At 42.3% G+C, this 16,531-nt stretch overlaps 1 protein-coding gene across 3 annotated transcripts in view; it reads left to right on the top strand.

The window, feature by feature from the left end:
* NSMCE2 (NSE2 (MMS21) homolog, SMC5-SMC6 complex SUMO ligase) overlaps nucleotides 1-16,531 on the top strand; it is a 223,878-nt gene that overhangs the window by 204,097 nt on the left and 3,250 nt on the right. Inside the window, exons 5-7 of one of the 3 annotated variants that reach the window (XR_003793583.1) lie at nucleotides 11,008-11,108; nucleotides 11,520-11,626; nucleotides 15,823-15,976. Coding sequence is in view for 2 of the 3 variants with exons in the window: in XM_029223060.1 (XP_029078893.1) it covers nucleotides 11,008-11,108; nucleotides 11,520-11,626; nucleotides 13,087-13,135 (257 nt within the window). In the remaining variant the exon portion in view is untranslated. Of the gene's footprint in view, nucleotides 1-11,007; nucleotides 11,109-11,519; nucleotides 11,627-13,086; nucleotides 13,136-15,822; nucleotides 15,977-16,531 lie in introns of all 3 variants that reach the window. The other 2 variants (XM_029223060.1, XM_029223059.1) reach the window with 2 other exon arrangements.

Raw genomic sequence — 16,531 nt, 5'->3', positions numbered from 1 at the left:
TGCTGGCTTTATTCTGTTATTAAAGTCTTGCATTCTACACAGGAATTTCATTTTTGTTTTGTCTAGAGCTTCGAAATTAGAGGAGATGGAAGAGAAGATGTTATATAAATTACGTTGTGTTGGATTACCTTGTAGGGGAGCAGATAAGTTTGAAATATTACAACTGTCATTAGGATAATAAATCTCGAATGTATCAGGGATGGAAATGGTGTCATAGTCCCTGTCTTACCCAAAGCTGAAGTGTTGCAGTTTTAAGGTTGAGCAATTAAAAATTGTAAAGCTCCTTTTTAAAATATTATGATCTCTAGACTTGATTTCGTTATCTGTTTCATTTTGACAAATTGAATAAACAAATCCATCCACCCCCATTGCCATGAGTCCTACTTTCTTCTTAAATATTACTTGGTCTCATAAACAGTACCGGTTATAAAAAGTACAAATGAAATAATTATTCTTCAAAAATTAAAAAATGCCCTTGATTCCTTCTCTACTGCCCGTTCACATATACAGTAGTTATGCCACCAGGACACAGTGGACTGCAATATTTTGTCATATTTTCTTTCAGTCTTTTTTCTGTATACCATATTTAAGATTATTTAATCACGCTACATATATAGTTTTAATTTCATTTTTTCCACCTCTTGTTATAAGCATTTTCTGATGATAAAGATTGTTCTTAATTTCTATCAGATTTTGAGTGGTGATGTCACCATTCATTGAAATTCTCAGTCTGTCAGTCAAATATCTAGATTTCCCCAGTGTTTTTCTCTGTTATAAAAACTGCTGTACTTGAATGTCACTACATGTACACTCTGGCTAAACTCAATAGACTTAAGATGATTTACACATTTTTCATAACTGATGATTTGTACTTTCCCCTGGGCAAGGGAATAGAATCAGAGATGATATAAAGACATAGTGTGGAATAGTTTGTTTCTTGGAATCCGACCTCTATCATCTTGCCTTTTGGTAGTTGGCTTTTGCTTTTTGGTAGTTTGCTTTTGCATTCTCTTTTGGAACAGAGAATGGAGAGTGGAATGACCTAGACGGTGTAAAATGGCTGCCTTTCTGGAAAAAAGTAATTAGATCAAAGACCGGCTTGTCTTATTCTAAAATATTTGCCTACAGAACAGCCTTCTTTACTGTTTTCATCTTATTATCACAGTCAGTTTATATATAACAATAATCAAAGCATTCTCTTGCTTTGGCAACCAGTCACTCAGTGAACATTTATTAAGTTCCAGTACCTTGCCTGGCTCCCTGAGAATATGAAGATAAATAAGGCAGAGCTCCTCCCCTCAAGGAATTCATAGTCTAATAGGGAAGATGGAGAAGTAAACAAATGGTTACAGCATCTACAAAGATATTCTGGGGGCTGAAGGAGGTATCACCTCTGCTTTGGGGCTTCACGGAGGAAATACTTGAATTAATTTAGTCTTGAAGTGTGGTCACAGATTGCTAGCGGAAGGGCTAGCAGAGAAGTAGAATAGCCTGGCAAGTGTGAGCAAACTGTAATGAGTTTGGGATGGATATGGGGAATGGGATTGAGGAGGGAGATGAAGATGCTCTGGGCCAACTAATGAAAAGTCTTGTTCTTGTGTTTAAGAGGCCATGGCTTTAGAAAGATGAGCTAGGGTGTAGAAGGAGGTTGGGGAGAGACTGAGGCAGATAGATAAATAAAGAACTTTCGCAATATTCTAAATAGGAAGGCTGGGGACTTGAATTAGGACAGCAGCAGTGAGCATGAAAAAAGAAGGAGACAGAGTCAAGGTAGTTTAAAGATAGAGATTGGAAAGCATATAGAAATAAGTTGCATCTACTGTGTTGGGTACCTGGATAGGTGGTATTCGCAACCCTCTAAAATAAGGAAACGTAAGATGGACCCAGATGGGATTTCTCATCTTCTGATCTTTGCTTGCTTCATACTCTTCCGTGGATCTAAACAATTGAGAGTTGTATACCTTCTCGATGCTGGCAAATCAGTTTTCCTATCATGTGGTTTTCTAGTTAATTGCCCAAAGCAAAGAAATAGAATGTGTGCATTCGGTGGTCTGCTTTTTCTTAGAAACCTAGAGATGCATCAAACCTTCTCTGTACTTGCATAACAAGTACTAAATACATGTACTGAATTTGGGGATATTTTCAGTATTTATTGACTTAAAGTGTATATTGTATGACCAGATCTCAAAGGATTGGTTTTTGTCCCACCAGTAGAATGCACCGGGTTCTGATTACTTTAAAACCCTTGTATTTTGACATATGACGTATTTTGACAGTATTTAAAGAAATGGAGGCAAATTAATACATGATGTCAGCTGAGGACAAAGAACGTGTCTAAAACAACAGCAGATAAATTAACAAGTGCATGATAATGTGACAGGGTACATCTTATGAAAATCTCAGCTCATTTGGAGGTTACAAGCTGAAACTCTTTATTCAGTTTACTTTCAAGATCTTTAGAGGAGTTTGTTGAAAGAGCTGTGGAAGTGAAAGCGGCCAGGAAACTAAAGATGTTGGTAGTGCCCGGTCAGCTAACTACAACTGGGCTAATTTAGGCCTCCCTCTGCCCTGGGCATGGAAGGGCTCATCCCATTCAGAATCCTGGGTCGAGCAATCTTGTGGTTTCTCTTTGGGTGAGTCCATAGCACATCGTTTTCATTTAATAGAGCATATATGTTGCAGGTACCCACTCTGCTAGCTCCGTGGGAATTCTGAGTAATAATATTAATAATCGTAACAATATTTATTGACCCCCTGCTATTTGCCAGACACCCTTCGAAGAATTTTTCATACATTAGTTCATTTAATCCTCATACAGCTCTGTGAAGTAGGTTCATTCTCTGTGAAGTAGACTGTAAACTCCACTTTACAGCTGAGAAGATGGAAACAGAAAAAGGTAAAGTAACTCACCCAGGAGCTCCCAGCTGATAAAGTGATGGGACCAGGATTTAAACCCGGGCAAGCTGTCTCCGAGCCCATGTTCCTAAACGCGCCAATCCTCACTGCCCGAGTGTCCTTCCCTCTTCTTATCACACCTCCCTGGAGAGCCTGGCTTAGTCATCACTTTCTCAGGGAGGTTCACCTTGATTCCTCACCCCACCTTCTGAGATCTTCTAGGTTACTCTTCTTCTTTGTACAAAAGATATTTGTTATTTCACTCACTGCACAGAATGTAAGTGTTTGTATCTGTCTCTCCCACCAGACGTGATTTTAATCCTCTTCATATCCACGGGCATTTGTGTAGCGTTTGGCACAGAGCAGGTGTTCAATGAATACAACTTGAGTTGAGTTGTTTTGGCTTGAACACACAATGCTTGTCCTCAAGGAGCTTTCAATCTACCTAGAAAAGGATTTCAAAGGAAGGAGATTGGCTGCAGGGATTGGGTTAGGTTGAGTTTGGATGGGTTGGATTGTGTTTGGTTGGACTGGATTGGATTGGATTGGGTTGGATCGAATTGTATTGGATATATATAGCTTCTTCCAAATGTGTAGAATCTGAGATGAATGTAGATTATAGCTAACTGAAGAAGGAAGAATACTGATCAAAATGTTGACCTGAGGTAGCTGCGAATTAAATGCTCATGTTTAAGGGGGCAGCAGAGTTGTTTCAGACAATGTGAGCTGAAAGATCCTCCTCATTGTCACAGATCAATTATGAGCTCCTCAGAGAGGCTGACCCTGTTCGTTCCTGGGAGCTTCTTGCCACAGTATCTTGTATGTGCATAGCCCTCACAAGACTGCTTTGTGTTGTATATATCTGTTCTGTGTGACTGAACTCTCTGAGGGCAAGGATTATTTTTTGCCAACACCAAGCATACAACCTGGCACAAAGTAGTGATAAAAATAACAATAGCAGCAACAATTTACAGTTATAAAGCATTGGTTTATAATAAAATATATACATGATAAATAACGTTTATCAGAGCCTAACTATGTTCTATCCATTGTTCTGATTATTAACTCAATCTACCTTTGCTGAATATTTTTTGTTGAAATTGTGTTTGTTGAATTTTGCTATCCTATGAAGATTATAACACCTAGGAGATTTTTAATTCTGTAGGCCCTTTCTGGACATGATCTGCATTTTAATTCTGCAAAAGCTGTTCACACACAGAAGAGTCTTAGCTCTTAGCCAGTGCCAGAGAGTTTCAAAACTAGGATTCCCTCAATAATAACTTGACCCAACCAAAGTGCTAGCATTCAGGGCAGGCCACTCATCCCAGGAAGAAACTAAGAAGCATTCAGGACAGGCCACTCATCCCAGGAAGAAACTAAGAACAAGGCTAGATACCCATTAGTAGTAGAGTAGACCCCAAAACAACGCGCACGCACACGCACACACACACACTTCTCTTAATTCCAAGCCAAAGAGACCGAGCCTGCTGACCCACTTCTTTTTCCGTTTGGAGTCTAAGACATGTCCGAGTTCACAGATGAGGCCACTCATAACGCCGCCTGTGGGCTGCTTGGTGGGGCAACAACTCAGGAGTCGGCACAGACACATATGCAGACACTGTGACTGCAGAGCTTCCAACTTGGAATCAACCTTCTTTTGCAGGTCAGGGAGGGGATCTCCCATGTACCAGCTGAGCTGCTCCAAATACGCCATCCCAGAACAGTGCAAGTAAAATAATCCAGGCAGCCCAATAAGCATTTCAGGCAGGCAACAAATATTTGTAAAATATTTGCTACTAACTTTTAAGGGGAAAGTGCTTTTAGAAAAATGTCTGAGGCTTAATTGAAAAAGCACATAGCAATCAACTTTTATTCCCAGCTGACGTAAGACTGTCTGTCAGCCAAATTTGGGTTGCCTGAAGACAGACAAGTGACTAATACTAGGGCTGTGTGTGGCCAGGCCCAAGTGTATTTTCTGACCACAAAACCGTGTCTGGATTCTCCTTTGTAATTACTACACGGCCTGCTATAATCGTAACACTTACATTTACTTGCTGCCTTTGACGTGGAATTCAGGGTCCAAGGCTGTACCCCAAGCTAGAGTGAAGTCCTCTCTGTTATTTGCCTAATACCTATAAAATCATTATTGTGTGAGACATGTGTGTGTGTCTGTGTCTGTGTGTGTCTGTGTTGCCGCATCTGTTAAATATGTTAAGTATATCCTTGTGAAAAGTATGCCCACTCTTGCCTTGTTGGATGAAGCACTTTACTAATGGGATGTTTATTGAACACCTACCACTACATGCCAAGGACATTTTAGAATCTAGGAAACAGCAATGAACAAGACAGTGAAGTCCCTGCTTTCCTGGAAGAGAACAGGAGTAGGGGAGAGTAGAAGAGAGGGAGACAGACAAGAAAGTAGCCCTTAAAGAGATGCTCTGTGCAGTCACAACAGAGCGATGGGGTAGAGGAGGGCTGGTGTCTTCTTTCGCTTACGAGGTCAGAGAAGGCCTCTCCAAAGTGATAACATTGAAACCGACATTTTAAAATGACAAGAAGGAGTAGCACAAGCAAAGATCCGGAGGGCAGAACATCCCGGGCAGGTTAGGATAGCAGCCGAAGACGAGAGAGAGCTTGGCATGTTCCAGAAGCAGAGGAAAGACCAGTGCGGCTCGAGCACGGTGGGTGAGAGGGGGACTGGTCAGAGGAGCTGGCTGTGTAGGCCCCTGTAAGAAGCAGGCGGGGGTGGAGGGGTGGAGGTCGTGCCCCCTGTAAGAAGCAGGGATTCTAGTTAGGAGGCTCCTGAAGAGGTCTGGGCAGAAGGCCATAGTGCTTTGGACTAAGATGCAGTAGAAATCGAGAAAAGAGGCTAGATTTCGATTTAGGGAATATAGTTGAGAACCAGTCAACAGAACTTGCCGGTGGTTTGGATGTGAGGAATGAAGCGAAAGGAATAATCAAGAATGATTCCAGGGACCTCCCTGGCGGTCCAGTGGTTAAGACTCCACGCTCTCAATGCAGGGGGCACTGGTTCGATCCCTGGTTGGGGAGCTAAGATCCCGCATGCCTCACAGCACGGCCAAAATAAATAAGATAGGCAGGTAGATAGATAGATAGATAGATTCCAAAGGTTTGGGCTCGAGCACCTAGGAGGAGGATGACTGAGATGAGGATTTAGCTGTTCACTGACAGTCATCACTGACTAACCGTGAACCCACATCTTGGGATCCAATAAATGCCCTCCCCCACCTCCTAACCTCACATCACTGGGGAATATTCATAGACTTTTGGAAATCCTTGATTGTTTACCTAATTACTACTACAAGCATTTTCATGTCTTCTCCTTTTGGTTTTTATTTTATGACATCAAAAAAAATCCCATTCAAGTTACTAACTCAGTCCTGATACATCCCTCCTGGGTGCTCTGTAGATATTAGTTCCTGCCCAGGTTTCCCTCCTCAGCACTTCGCTTGGGTGCCTTGGGCCCCGGGCATGGATGTTAGGTGTGGGTCTGAGACCCATCTGGGCGGAAGCTGACAGCTGGCGCGTATACTTCTGACAGCATATGCCTTGTTTATGTGGATGGAAAACAGTGTGACTCATCATCCTGTTCTTCCTTTTTTAATCAGAAATTCTTTTTGAGATCTCTTGAATAACAAACGGATTTAATCTGCTTACTTCTTTATTATAATGGTGATATTTTCTGCTTTTGCCTTAAAAATATTGTGGAGGCTTCAGTTTTCTTGTCTATTCAGTAGGAATAACAATAGAGTTGTTCTTCACGGGTGTTTTGTGCAGATTAAATGAAATAATGTATATAAAGTGCTTGGCATAGTAGCTGCTATGTAGCAGTCAGTAAACTTGAGGTATTATTAGTAATAAAATAATAACCTGGAGGAGGGAGGGATGGCTCCCAGAACCTATACACTGGTTTTAGTATTCAAATTAAGCAGGCCAAGAAAGCAGAGCCATACATTGATTTACTGTACTAGCTCCCTGCCTGACTTTGGACAAAACCTATAATGTCTTTGGATCTCCGTTTTCTCCAATAAATGAGAGAATAAGGATAAATAACCTCAGTTTAAAACTTTTGTGATTCTAGTAGACGATCTGTATTTTTTCTCTCCAATCTTCCTTTCAGCGGGCTTATCAAAACGTTTTGTCTTTGGGCTTCCCTGGTGGCGCAGTGGTTGAGAGTCCGCCTGCCGATGCAGGGGACGTGGGTTCGTGCCCCGGTCCGGGGGGACCCCGCATGCCGCGGAGCGGCTGGGCCCGTGAGCCATGGCCGCTGGGCCTGCGCGTCCAGAGCCTGTGCTCCGCAACGGGAGAGGCCACAACAGTGAGAGGCCCGCGTGCCGCAAAAAAAAAAAAAAAAAAAAAGTTTTGTCTTTTTGTATAGATTAGCGTAAGTGACATTTATTGCCAGATGTGACCTTTTGTTTTAGCACACTGTAGAATCCCAACGTTAATATCACTTTCGATAAATATAGATTTCGGGTGAGGAAATGTTCTAGCTCAAGAGAACTTTAGCTGTTTAGGCTCTTTCTCTTTTTAGACTCTCGGTCCGTGGGCTATTACTCACCATTGGCATTCTTTCCCAGTCTCACTTATGTCACCTTCTTCTTTCGTGATCGCTGCTGTTGATAGCCACCTACAACTTCTAAGTTCCCCACTCAGCCTTCCCTAGTGGTTGGCATTGCATTTGAGTTGCGCTTTCTTGCTTCCTCTACTTTTTGAAATTTAAAAATAGAAAATTAAAAAAAAAAAAAAACCCACAGTCTTTCACATTGGCTGAACCCTGTTATTCATCCAACAGATTTTCTGGTGAATTCCACAGTATAACGTATACGGTCAGAAATCTATCAGTTCAGAGGAAGCCCTGTGAGAAATGGACAAACAGATACTTTTATTTTGACTGTCAAACGCACAATCAGAAATGGGCGGCAGCAGCCCGCAAGAGGAGGCTTTGGAAAGTGAATCAGAGAATCAGAATAGCTCTCAGCTCTGCTCCTTGACTTTTCTCCTTACCTGTCCAACTTTCCTGAACCATCGTGAAGAATAATTGGGTTGGGGCTTCCCTGGTGGCGCAGTGGTTGAGAGTCCGCCTGTCGATGCGGGGGACACGGGTTCGTGCCCCAGTCCGGGAAGATCCCACATGCCGCGGAGCGGCTGGGCCCGTGAGCCATGGCCGCTGAGCCTGTGCGTCCGGAGCCTGTGCTCTGCAACGGGAGAGGCCACAACAGTGAGAGGCCCGCGTACCACAAAAAAAAAAAAAAAAAAAAAAAAAAAAGAATCATTGGGTTGGTAAGAGGACTCTTTTTTAAGAGTCTGACTCTTGCGCTATTCATACCAAAGACAGGTCCTGGGAAGCAGAAAGACTCTTCATAGATCTAAGGAAAATTATTTCAGAAGCCGCAACTCACATCATAGCAAACATACTAAACTATGGCAACTTCCACATTAAATATAATTTTATTGCTGGCAAAATTTTTTGAAGATATTTTTACAATTTTGCTTTGGAAAACGGTTGGCTACAAGTAAGTGATTTAACCTATAATTGGCTATTAATTTCTCAGCAATTATCTTAGCATACTTGGGAATTATTAAATTAAAACCTAAATCCAGCATATATATTGCTTCCAAAGGAAATATTTTTGATTACCAAATCAACAATTAATGAAGTTAACCCAACATTACATTTTGTAGACCTTTAAAATTATTTTCCGTTTTGTAGTTATCCTGTTTTGAAACCAGTAAATGGTTTTCAAGGTCTCAGACCTTTTTATCAGCCCTTGAAAAGCTGAAAGGCCCCAGGCATCATACCTTAATGACCAATGGTTAGAAAACGCTCTGTCTGGGAAATCCTAAGCTCTGAGGGCTTCACTCTTGCCTTCTTCAAGGAATAAGCGCTGTTTGGGGGACATTTCTCTAAGAAAATACAACAAGCTGGCATATAAATAGCACTAGTTGCTAAAACAAAGAGAAACCCCTACCAAAAAAACAGAGTAATTGGGGGCAGAATCCCTGGGTTTCAGCCATAAGTTCACTGGGTGACCTTGAACAAGTGCTCTGTGGCCCTTTTCCTGTCCCCAGTAGTACTTTTCCAGCATATACTTCATCTGGCCAAGGGGGAAGGCCAGGGCCAGCAGTTGTAGGAACTAAAAGATGTGTAGAACCATCTCAACTTAAGAAAAGGGTCTCCCTCACACATTAAAAGCGAGGCACCTTTTAATGTCTATATTCAATATTTTGCCAAAATGAAAGAAGGAAGGGAAGGGAGAAGAGAGAAAGGGAGGGGAAAAAGGAGGAGGAAGGACTACACTGTCACTGCACTGTCACACTTGTGTTTAAAACACTACTGATCTTTGATTTCAGTGCAGAATGACAAGTCTGCCTTCTCCAGAAGGAAAGGCTTTCATATGAGATTCTCTCAGTACCCCATCCAGAAGCCATCTATTATCTAGTTTCCCTTGGTGAGGGGCAAGGACCGTGAAAAGAACACAGATATCAGAATCAAATAAGTTGTATTCAAAGCTAGCCCTACCACTCATTTACTCAGCAGTTCTCAAAGTGTGGGCCAGGAACGCCTAGGGTACTCTGAGAGCCTTTCAGGGTACCCACAAGGTCAGAACTATCTTCATAATAATACCAAGATGTCATTTGCCCTTTTCACTCTCTTTCTTTTCATAAGTGAGTTTTTCCAGAGGCTATGTGATGTGATATCACGACAGACCGGACACATATACACAGATATCAAAATCCAACTACCTTATGACGATCTCTGATAATAACTGAATTGGAATCTCCTCCAAATCTTTTAGAAAACTCCACTAATGGAATCTAGCTGAGAAACTGAAGGAAGAAAACTATAATATATAGTTCTTCTTCACTCATTAGTGAAGTTCTTCACTCATTAGGCCCTTTTCTTTCTTTGACCAAAGCCTACAAACTTTTTGCTCCTTTATCAGGTACTGTGTCCTTTGATTTAATTTTATTCATCCCCCAAAATGAGAATAATTCCAATGAAGTATTCCCTGACTTTCGATGTACAATGGATTACTAGAGTTATATTTATTGCTGTGCCCTGCAGACCATGATACTCACCTCTCTGCCACCATAGAAAGCATCAGAAACATCATTGTTGTTGGAAGTTGCCTCAAGGAGCCATTACACTATGGAGTGGATGGAAAGACATATTTTAGGATAAATATAATTTTGCTCACTTATTTTCGTTCTTTGAAATTGTTTAAACTAGGCCTTCTTAAACCTCTTATCACTTCTTACTGGACAGAAATTAAATGTGTAGACATCATTTTTAGACTGACGAAAAAATAAATATATAGTATGCAAACCGTGAGAAAAAAAATCCAACCTCTCCTAGTAAGCCAGACATTAAAGATATTTTCACAAATGTAAATCAATGCCACTCTTACCTCTAACTTTTTTTTGTTCTGGAAAATATAATTACTTTTAATTTTTTTAATGTCATTTATGTTCACATGTCGTGGGGTTGTTCTTTTTAAATGAATTAATAAATACGTATTTTTAAATTCCTAAGTCTTAATGTCTAACATGGCAAATCTTGATAAATATAAACCACATTTCAAAAGTTTATTGGCTTCCTCAATAATTTCTAAAAGTACAAAAGGGTTCTAAGACCAAAAAGTTTGAGAATCGCCGTATTGTCCAACAGTAACTATCATTTATTGAATGTGTCTTTGTGCCGGGAGCTATGCAGAGCACACTAAATTCTTCACCTCTTAATCTTTGCAATAAAGTTATAGAGACGTTAAAAACAGACCTTGCTAGCACGAGGTCTCACAGCTGGAAGTGACAAAGATAACCACGTCTTTCTGACTCCAAAGCCACATTCTTGATTAGTGAACAGTACTCCCTCACAAATTCACTCTCTGTAACTTTGAAAAAGTTATTTCGCTGCTCCAAATCTGTTTCCTTACCAAACATGGGCAGAGTCCTGCCTCCCCTGCAGAAGAGTTAATATGCATCCAAGCGCCTAGCACAGGGGCTAACACCAAAGAGACCCTTCCATCCCTTCCTGTCCTTGACATGTTAGACCAACGAGACTCAGCAACTTCCCTTTTTTCCCTCTAGATGGTCTTCAAGCAGACAGAGAGGCTGACGGCACAGAAGGAGTTGATGAAGATATGATTGTGACCCAAAGTCAGACCAACTTCATCTGCCCCATTACACAGGTACTGTTTTCTCCTCCTTCCCCTGAAAGAAAAAGCGATTCACTTCATAGAGGCAAAGGGTTCCTGTTTGCTTTCTGACTTCATTTCATGTCTAGAGTTGAGGAGGGAGGAAAGGAAAGGGATGAGAGTTGAAGAGTATACCTGGGAAAGAGTTTTCAGTCAGTGATGCCCTTAGGGATCTAGGAATAAATTCCTGGCCCACAGGCCAAGTGTCATTGGTGCCACTGGTCTCCCTGCATTTTCTGATGTGGTCATCTGCCCTAAGAGTTATCTAGAGCCATGAGACGGGGAGGTTAAACCTCGGAAGCCCCAGGTCTAGGCAAACATAGTGCCAAATAATTGTTGGCTTGGAGAAGTTACTGGAAGCTGATCACTGTCATTCCTGAAAGCCTGATGTCTCCTTGATTGCAGTTGGAAATGAAGAAGCCAGTGAAAAATAAAGTGTGTGGCCACACCTATGAAGAGGAAGCCATTGTTCGCATGATTGAGTCCAAGCACAAGCGGAAGAAAAAGGCCTGGTGAGTTGCCACGGGAAGGGAAGTGACACCTTCCCAGGGGTGGTCAGTCCGAGGCTGTGCGTTCATGCTGGAGGAAAAGGCATTTAAACTTCTCCATTGAAGTCCATTCAGCCGGAGGGATAGTGTCAACGTGGAAAAACAGGACATGAGGGAACAAATTAGTAATCTGTTCAGGAAGAAACTGAAGGAGCTTCAACCACACCTTCAGAACACGAGAAAAAGGGATTGGATGTAATGTTAATCATTAGATAATAGGAATTTTTATGAATTTGTGCTGGAGCCTGAAAAAAATAGAGAACTGTGATACCGAGAGATTTCTTTTCCCCTTTCTGTATGCACTTACCCAACCAAGAAGGAATGGTTAAAAGAATAATTTTTTTTTTCTTTGCATCCTGCAACACAGGTAGTTTGTTTAAAAAAAATATTAAGTCATCATCCTAAGATAAGAATTCGTATCCAATTGGTCTTGATGATCAAGATTTGATTGTCCGGGAAAACCTTTCCTATCTTTAATTACGTAAATAACTTCCCAAATGGTTTAAGTAAATTCATGGATGACTGCAATGAGAAAAAAAATTTAATTGGAATGTTTAGAGAATCTTTCTTTTAAATATATATTTCTACCCCTTTCTCTCTCTCTCTCTCTCTCTCTCTCTCTCTCTCTCACACACACATGCACACATGCTCCAACTCTGGAGGACCATGGCTCCGTTCCTGTAATAACCTAGAAACCTGAGTTGGCTAGCCTAGCTTTGACTTGGTTGGCATTTCTTATGCTTTTATCACAGATTTGTCGAAGGAATGGAGTTGCAGGTGTGACCAGTTCTCAGTGGACTTGTGATAACAGGTCCCTTTGATGTGTGGCTTGCTTCTCCATCGCCCAGAAGTTTGCTGGTCCAGACCTAGAACTGGAATTCCCCACCACTCCTCATCTGGGTGTGGACTTAAAGATAGGGCATTTGAGACTGCAGATATCTTGATGGTCAGTCAGTCAAGTAGCTTGCCCTATTTATTCTAGAAGAACTGCCTAATGATTACAAAATCGAGATTGTTTGAGCACATTTTTATCTGTTTTGACTTTCCAGCTTACAACTGAGATACCATATTTCCCTAAGGAACCTTTCATTTTCCCTTGTGAGTGTAATTTTCTTTGTTTCTGGACTTCTAAGGCTACTTTTTCTCCTTTTTTCTATGTTTAGTCTCTGAAAAACAAAATTTTAATTTGTTGACATAATTGCTAAGAATAGGTATTCCCAGATAGTTCTATGTCACAGGTCTTCTTCCTTAAAGTTTGTGACATTCTCCTCGAGTCAGATTTGAAAAGGGCAGGCACTGATACAAAAGCACATTTCTCCCAAGTCCCAGGATGGCTGGGAGCAACTCCCAGAGCAGGCTCACATTTAAGTGCATCTTCTTGATTACATACTTTGATTTTGTAATGTCGTTTGCCTTTTTTGAAGTGTAAATGATGTTTGGAAGCACTTGAGTAACACCCGTCATTTGGAAAAGGTGGGTATTTTTCTGTCGTACTTCTATAACTTGAGTGCAGATTCCGCAAACTCTGCAGGTTCTCATAGCTTAGTTAAGAACAGTTAAGTCCAAGTGGAGGAAGTCTGGAAGGATTACAGCGAAGGTACTATGTTTGCTGGGCCTTGAAAAATGAGAAGGATTTCAGCGAATGGTGAAGAAGACTCTTTCTAGCCAAGAGGCTCGCCCTATTCAGAGTCTGTTCCCCTTAGGGGATAGTAGGTACAGCAACAGTTATTGCATGTTAGCGGGTGATTAGAAGGATGCTCTGGACAATAGCAATAGGGGAATGGTGTATGTAAATTCTCTCTCTATTCTATACTCATTGTAGAGGGTGTTAAATGTCATGATTTCATTAGTTTCCGCATGTATAAATTGATGATAATAGTTGTAATTGCCTCATTGGTATGTTTGGAATTTGAATAAGATATATGTAGAGCACTTAAAGTACCTGTCACATGGTCAGTAAACTTTATCCCCCATCATCATTATCCTCATCATCATTCTTGCCACCATCATTCTGTAGGCATGAGAGAACACTGCAGGGTTTTGAGGGAATAAGGCGAGTCAACCTGGGTTTTAGGAAGTTACTCCAGTAGCAGTTCAAGAGATGGATGAATAAAGGCATGAGGTGAAGATGTCAATTCAGACGCTTTTGCAGTAGATTAAGTTACAGATAATGAGAGCTGGGATTGAGGCAGGAGTCATAGGTGGAGGGAAATGAGGAGGAACACGATCGTGGAGGTACGATGGACAGAATTTGGGAGCCGGAAGTTGAAGGGAACAAGTGGAAGGATGACTGACATTTCTAAACTGGGTGTCTAGAAGGATGGCGATGTCATGAGCCGACAGAGAGGTCGTAAGGGGAACACGTTTAGGAAGGAATGTAAGAGGCACAGTTTGGGTCATGCTAAGTTTGAGGTCCTAGCAATACAGCCATCTGGAGGTATCCAGGAGGCACAGAAAATGTGGGTGTTTGAGCTCGGGAGAGAGCTCTGAGTGTGAGATGTTGACTGTAAGGTTATTGATACAGAGGAGTCAGGGCAGCACAGGTACAGCTCTGGACCAGATGTGACAGCCAGCTGAGAACCCCCAAGGACGGGACCTTGGCCTGGCTCTGAGCAACGCGAGGCCAGGATCCAGCTCTGCTCTGCTTACCGCGTTCCCCCAGCACCTAACATAGACCCACAAAAAAGCATTCTGCCATTTTCAAAGGGCAATCAAAGGAAGAAGACTCCAACCAAGCAGTCTGAGACGTAGCCAGGAGAGAAGGGATGAGAGATAAGCGAGTTGGGTATCACAGGAGCCAGTGCTGGAGTGCCAGGATCTTGAGGATGAGGTACATTGTATTCGGCAACAGGTTAGAATCCAGGGCCTCTTCAAATCCTACTCCAGAGGTTCCTGATTAAACGCGAATTCGTGTTGTTTCCCAGGACGCATGTTAGGGCGATGAGCAGTTCTAGCTTCCCCTTGTTTAAAAATGTCTATGACACATCCAGTCTGAGAAATCTCAGTTTTTCCTCCTTGCTGGTTCCAACTATGTTTTGTCAGACAGGAGTTCCAGTTACATTGTGTTACTGGCACTGACCCCATTTTAAAGTCTCCATTGTTGAGACTTTAGCCCTAACTAAATACAATAGTTAGAATAATTCCTTAAAACACATCTCTTAATAATCAGGCTGTTTATTATCTTACTAATAAAGCTGCCTTATGATTTTCATATTAATAAGATATTTCCTGTTATCCATAGTCATTTCTTTCCTTTTCTGTTTAAGAACAGAGGCTATATTAACAAACAGTCACATTTAAGAGCACGGAGAGTACAATTAAGTTGAACAGAAAGGTGTCGTTGAATAGCAGAACTCCAGCATTGCGCTTGGAGGCCCTATTTTAACCATTTACCAACAAGTCCATTAACCTCTCAGAGCCTCAGTGTCTTCATCTGTAAAATGGAAATAGCGACATCTCACAGAATTTCAGGATCAAAGGAACAGTGGGGAGTTCCAGTCTAGGTCTGGACCAGCAAATTTCTTGGCAGTGGAGAAGCAAAGCACTCAGGAGAAAGCTCTTTTTGGACTATAGCGCGCTGAACAAACAGCAGTCGGGTTATTGAGGTCAAGACTGTTCATGTTTGTATTACTTACCTCACTGCTTGGTGACACATTATTTTAGACTCAGAGGATGTAGGATAGAGTTACACTCTGTGTTTAGGTATGATGGGAATCCATCCCACTCACATTTCCAGACCTGCTTTCTAGAGCTTGGGCTGGACTTTGGAATTCTTGGGGCCCAGATCCAGGAGCTCGTCAGACCCAGAATCCTGTACTTTTGAGCTGATGCTGAGGCCTAGGGTCCCCAGAGCCTCTGGGACCCCCTAAGACTCGGTCCCTTCACTCAGCAGACACTTACACGCTTGCCCACTGCTGCAGTGGAATGTTCTGCCCCGTCAGTGACCCCAGTTCAGGACCCAGCCTCTCCTTCCAGGCCTGTAGGTCTGACTCTTTCACAGTAATGACACGAGAGCTTAAGACTGTGTGTTGCCACGCCTATCTTGCTCACCAGGATGTCGTGGGGATGAATGCACTAATGCTTATAGAGTGTTCTTTCTCCAGAGGAGGAGTGCCCTGATTCAGTATCATGTCATTATGACCTTGTCTTCTCCTCTTTAGTTTAGAAACTTGTGTTTGTTTAATTGAGACGGCGTGAGAAACAAGGTTCTCCTGCATCGACCTCTCCTCTGGGAAGCCTTCCTGGAACCCCCATTTGTGCTGCACAAGGTGCCCCGCCCCTGTGCTCCCACAACGCCTGCCTCCTGCCAGCATTGTAGGTGGGCCCGGTTCTTCTCCACAAGGTTCGAGAGAGAACAGAAGTTGTATCCTAGAGCAGGAACCAGCTTATCAAGCACCTGAGTGAATTCCTGGACCGTTGTTACGCACATCCTTCTCATTCTCGCAGCAACCCTATGCTCTGCCTTCCTAGAGGAAGAAACTGAGGCCCATTAATGACATCAGTTGCCCAGAGTGTCACAGCCAGGAGGCTTGAGCCCAGGTCTTTTTCACCCTTGAGCCTGTAGTTGTGTCTTTAGGCCATCTGGCTCCCGTTGGGAGGGCTTTTTGGTTAATGCCTCTGTCCCCTGGGCTGATACCCTAAGTGAGCTCAGACCTCTTTGTGTGACACGGGTGGCCCTGGGTTAAAGTGCACGCCAGCTCTGCAACTGACTGGTGTGGTTAATCCCATCACACATTCTCAGAATGCTCTCATTTACTGACTAAAACCACTGATGTCATCAGGAAGTCCTCCCCACCTCCCTCTCCACTTCCCTAAAGCAGCTTATTCACTGTCTGACTATTGGTATTAAAGACTTTGTTCTGTGAAGCG

This window comes from Monodon monoceros, unplaced genomic scaffold (assembly GCF_005190385.1).
Source record: "Monodon monoceros isolate NGI ecotype Baffin Bay Population unplaced genomic scaffold, NGI_Narwhal_1 Super_Scaffold_14, whole genome shotgun sequence".
NCBI classification, from domain to species: domain Eukaryota; kingdom Metazoa; phylum Chordata; class Mammalia; order Artiodactyla; family Monodontidae; genus Monodon; species Monodon monoceros.
This window is presented reverse-complemented; position numbering and strand designations above follow the sequence as displayed.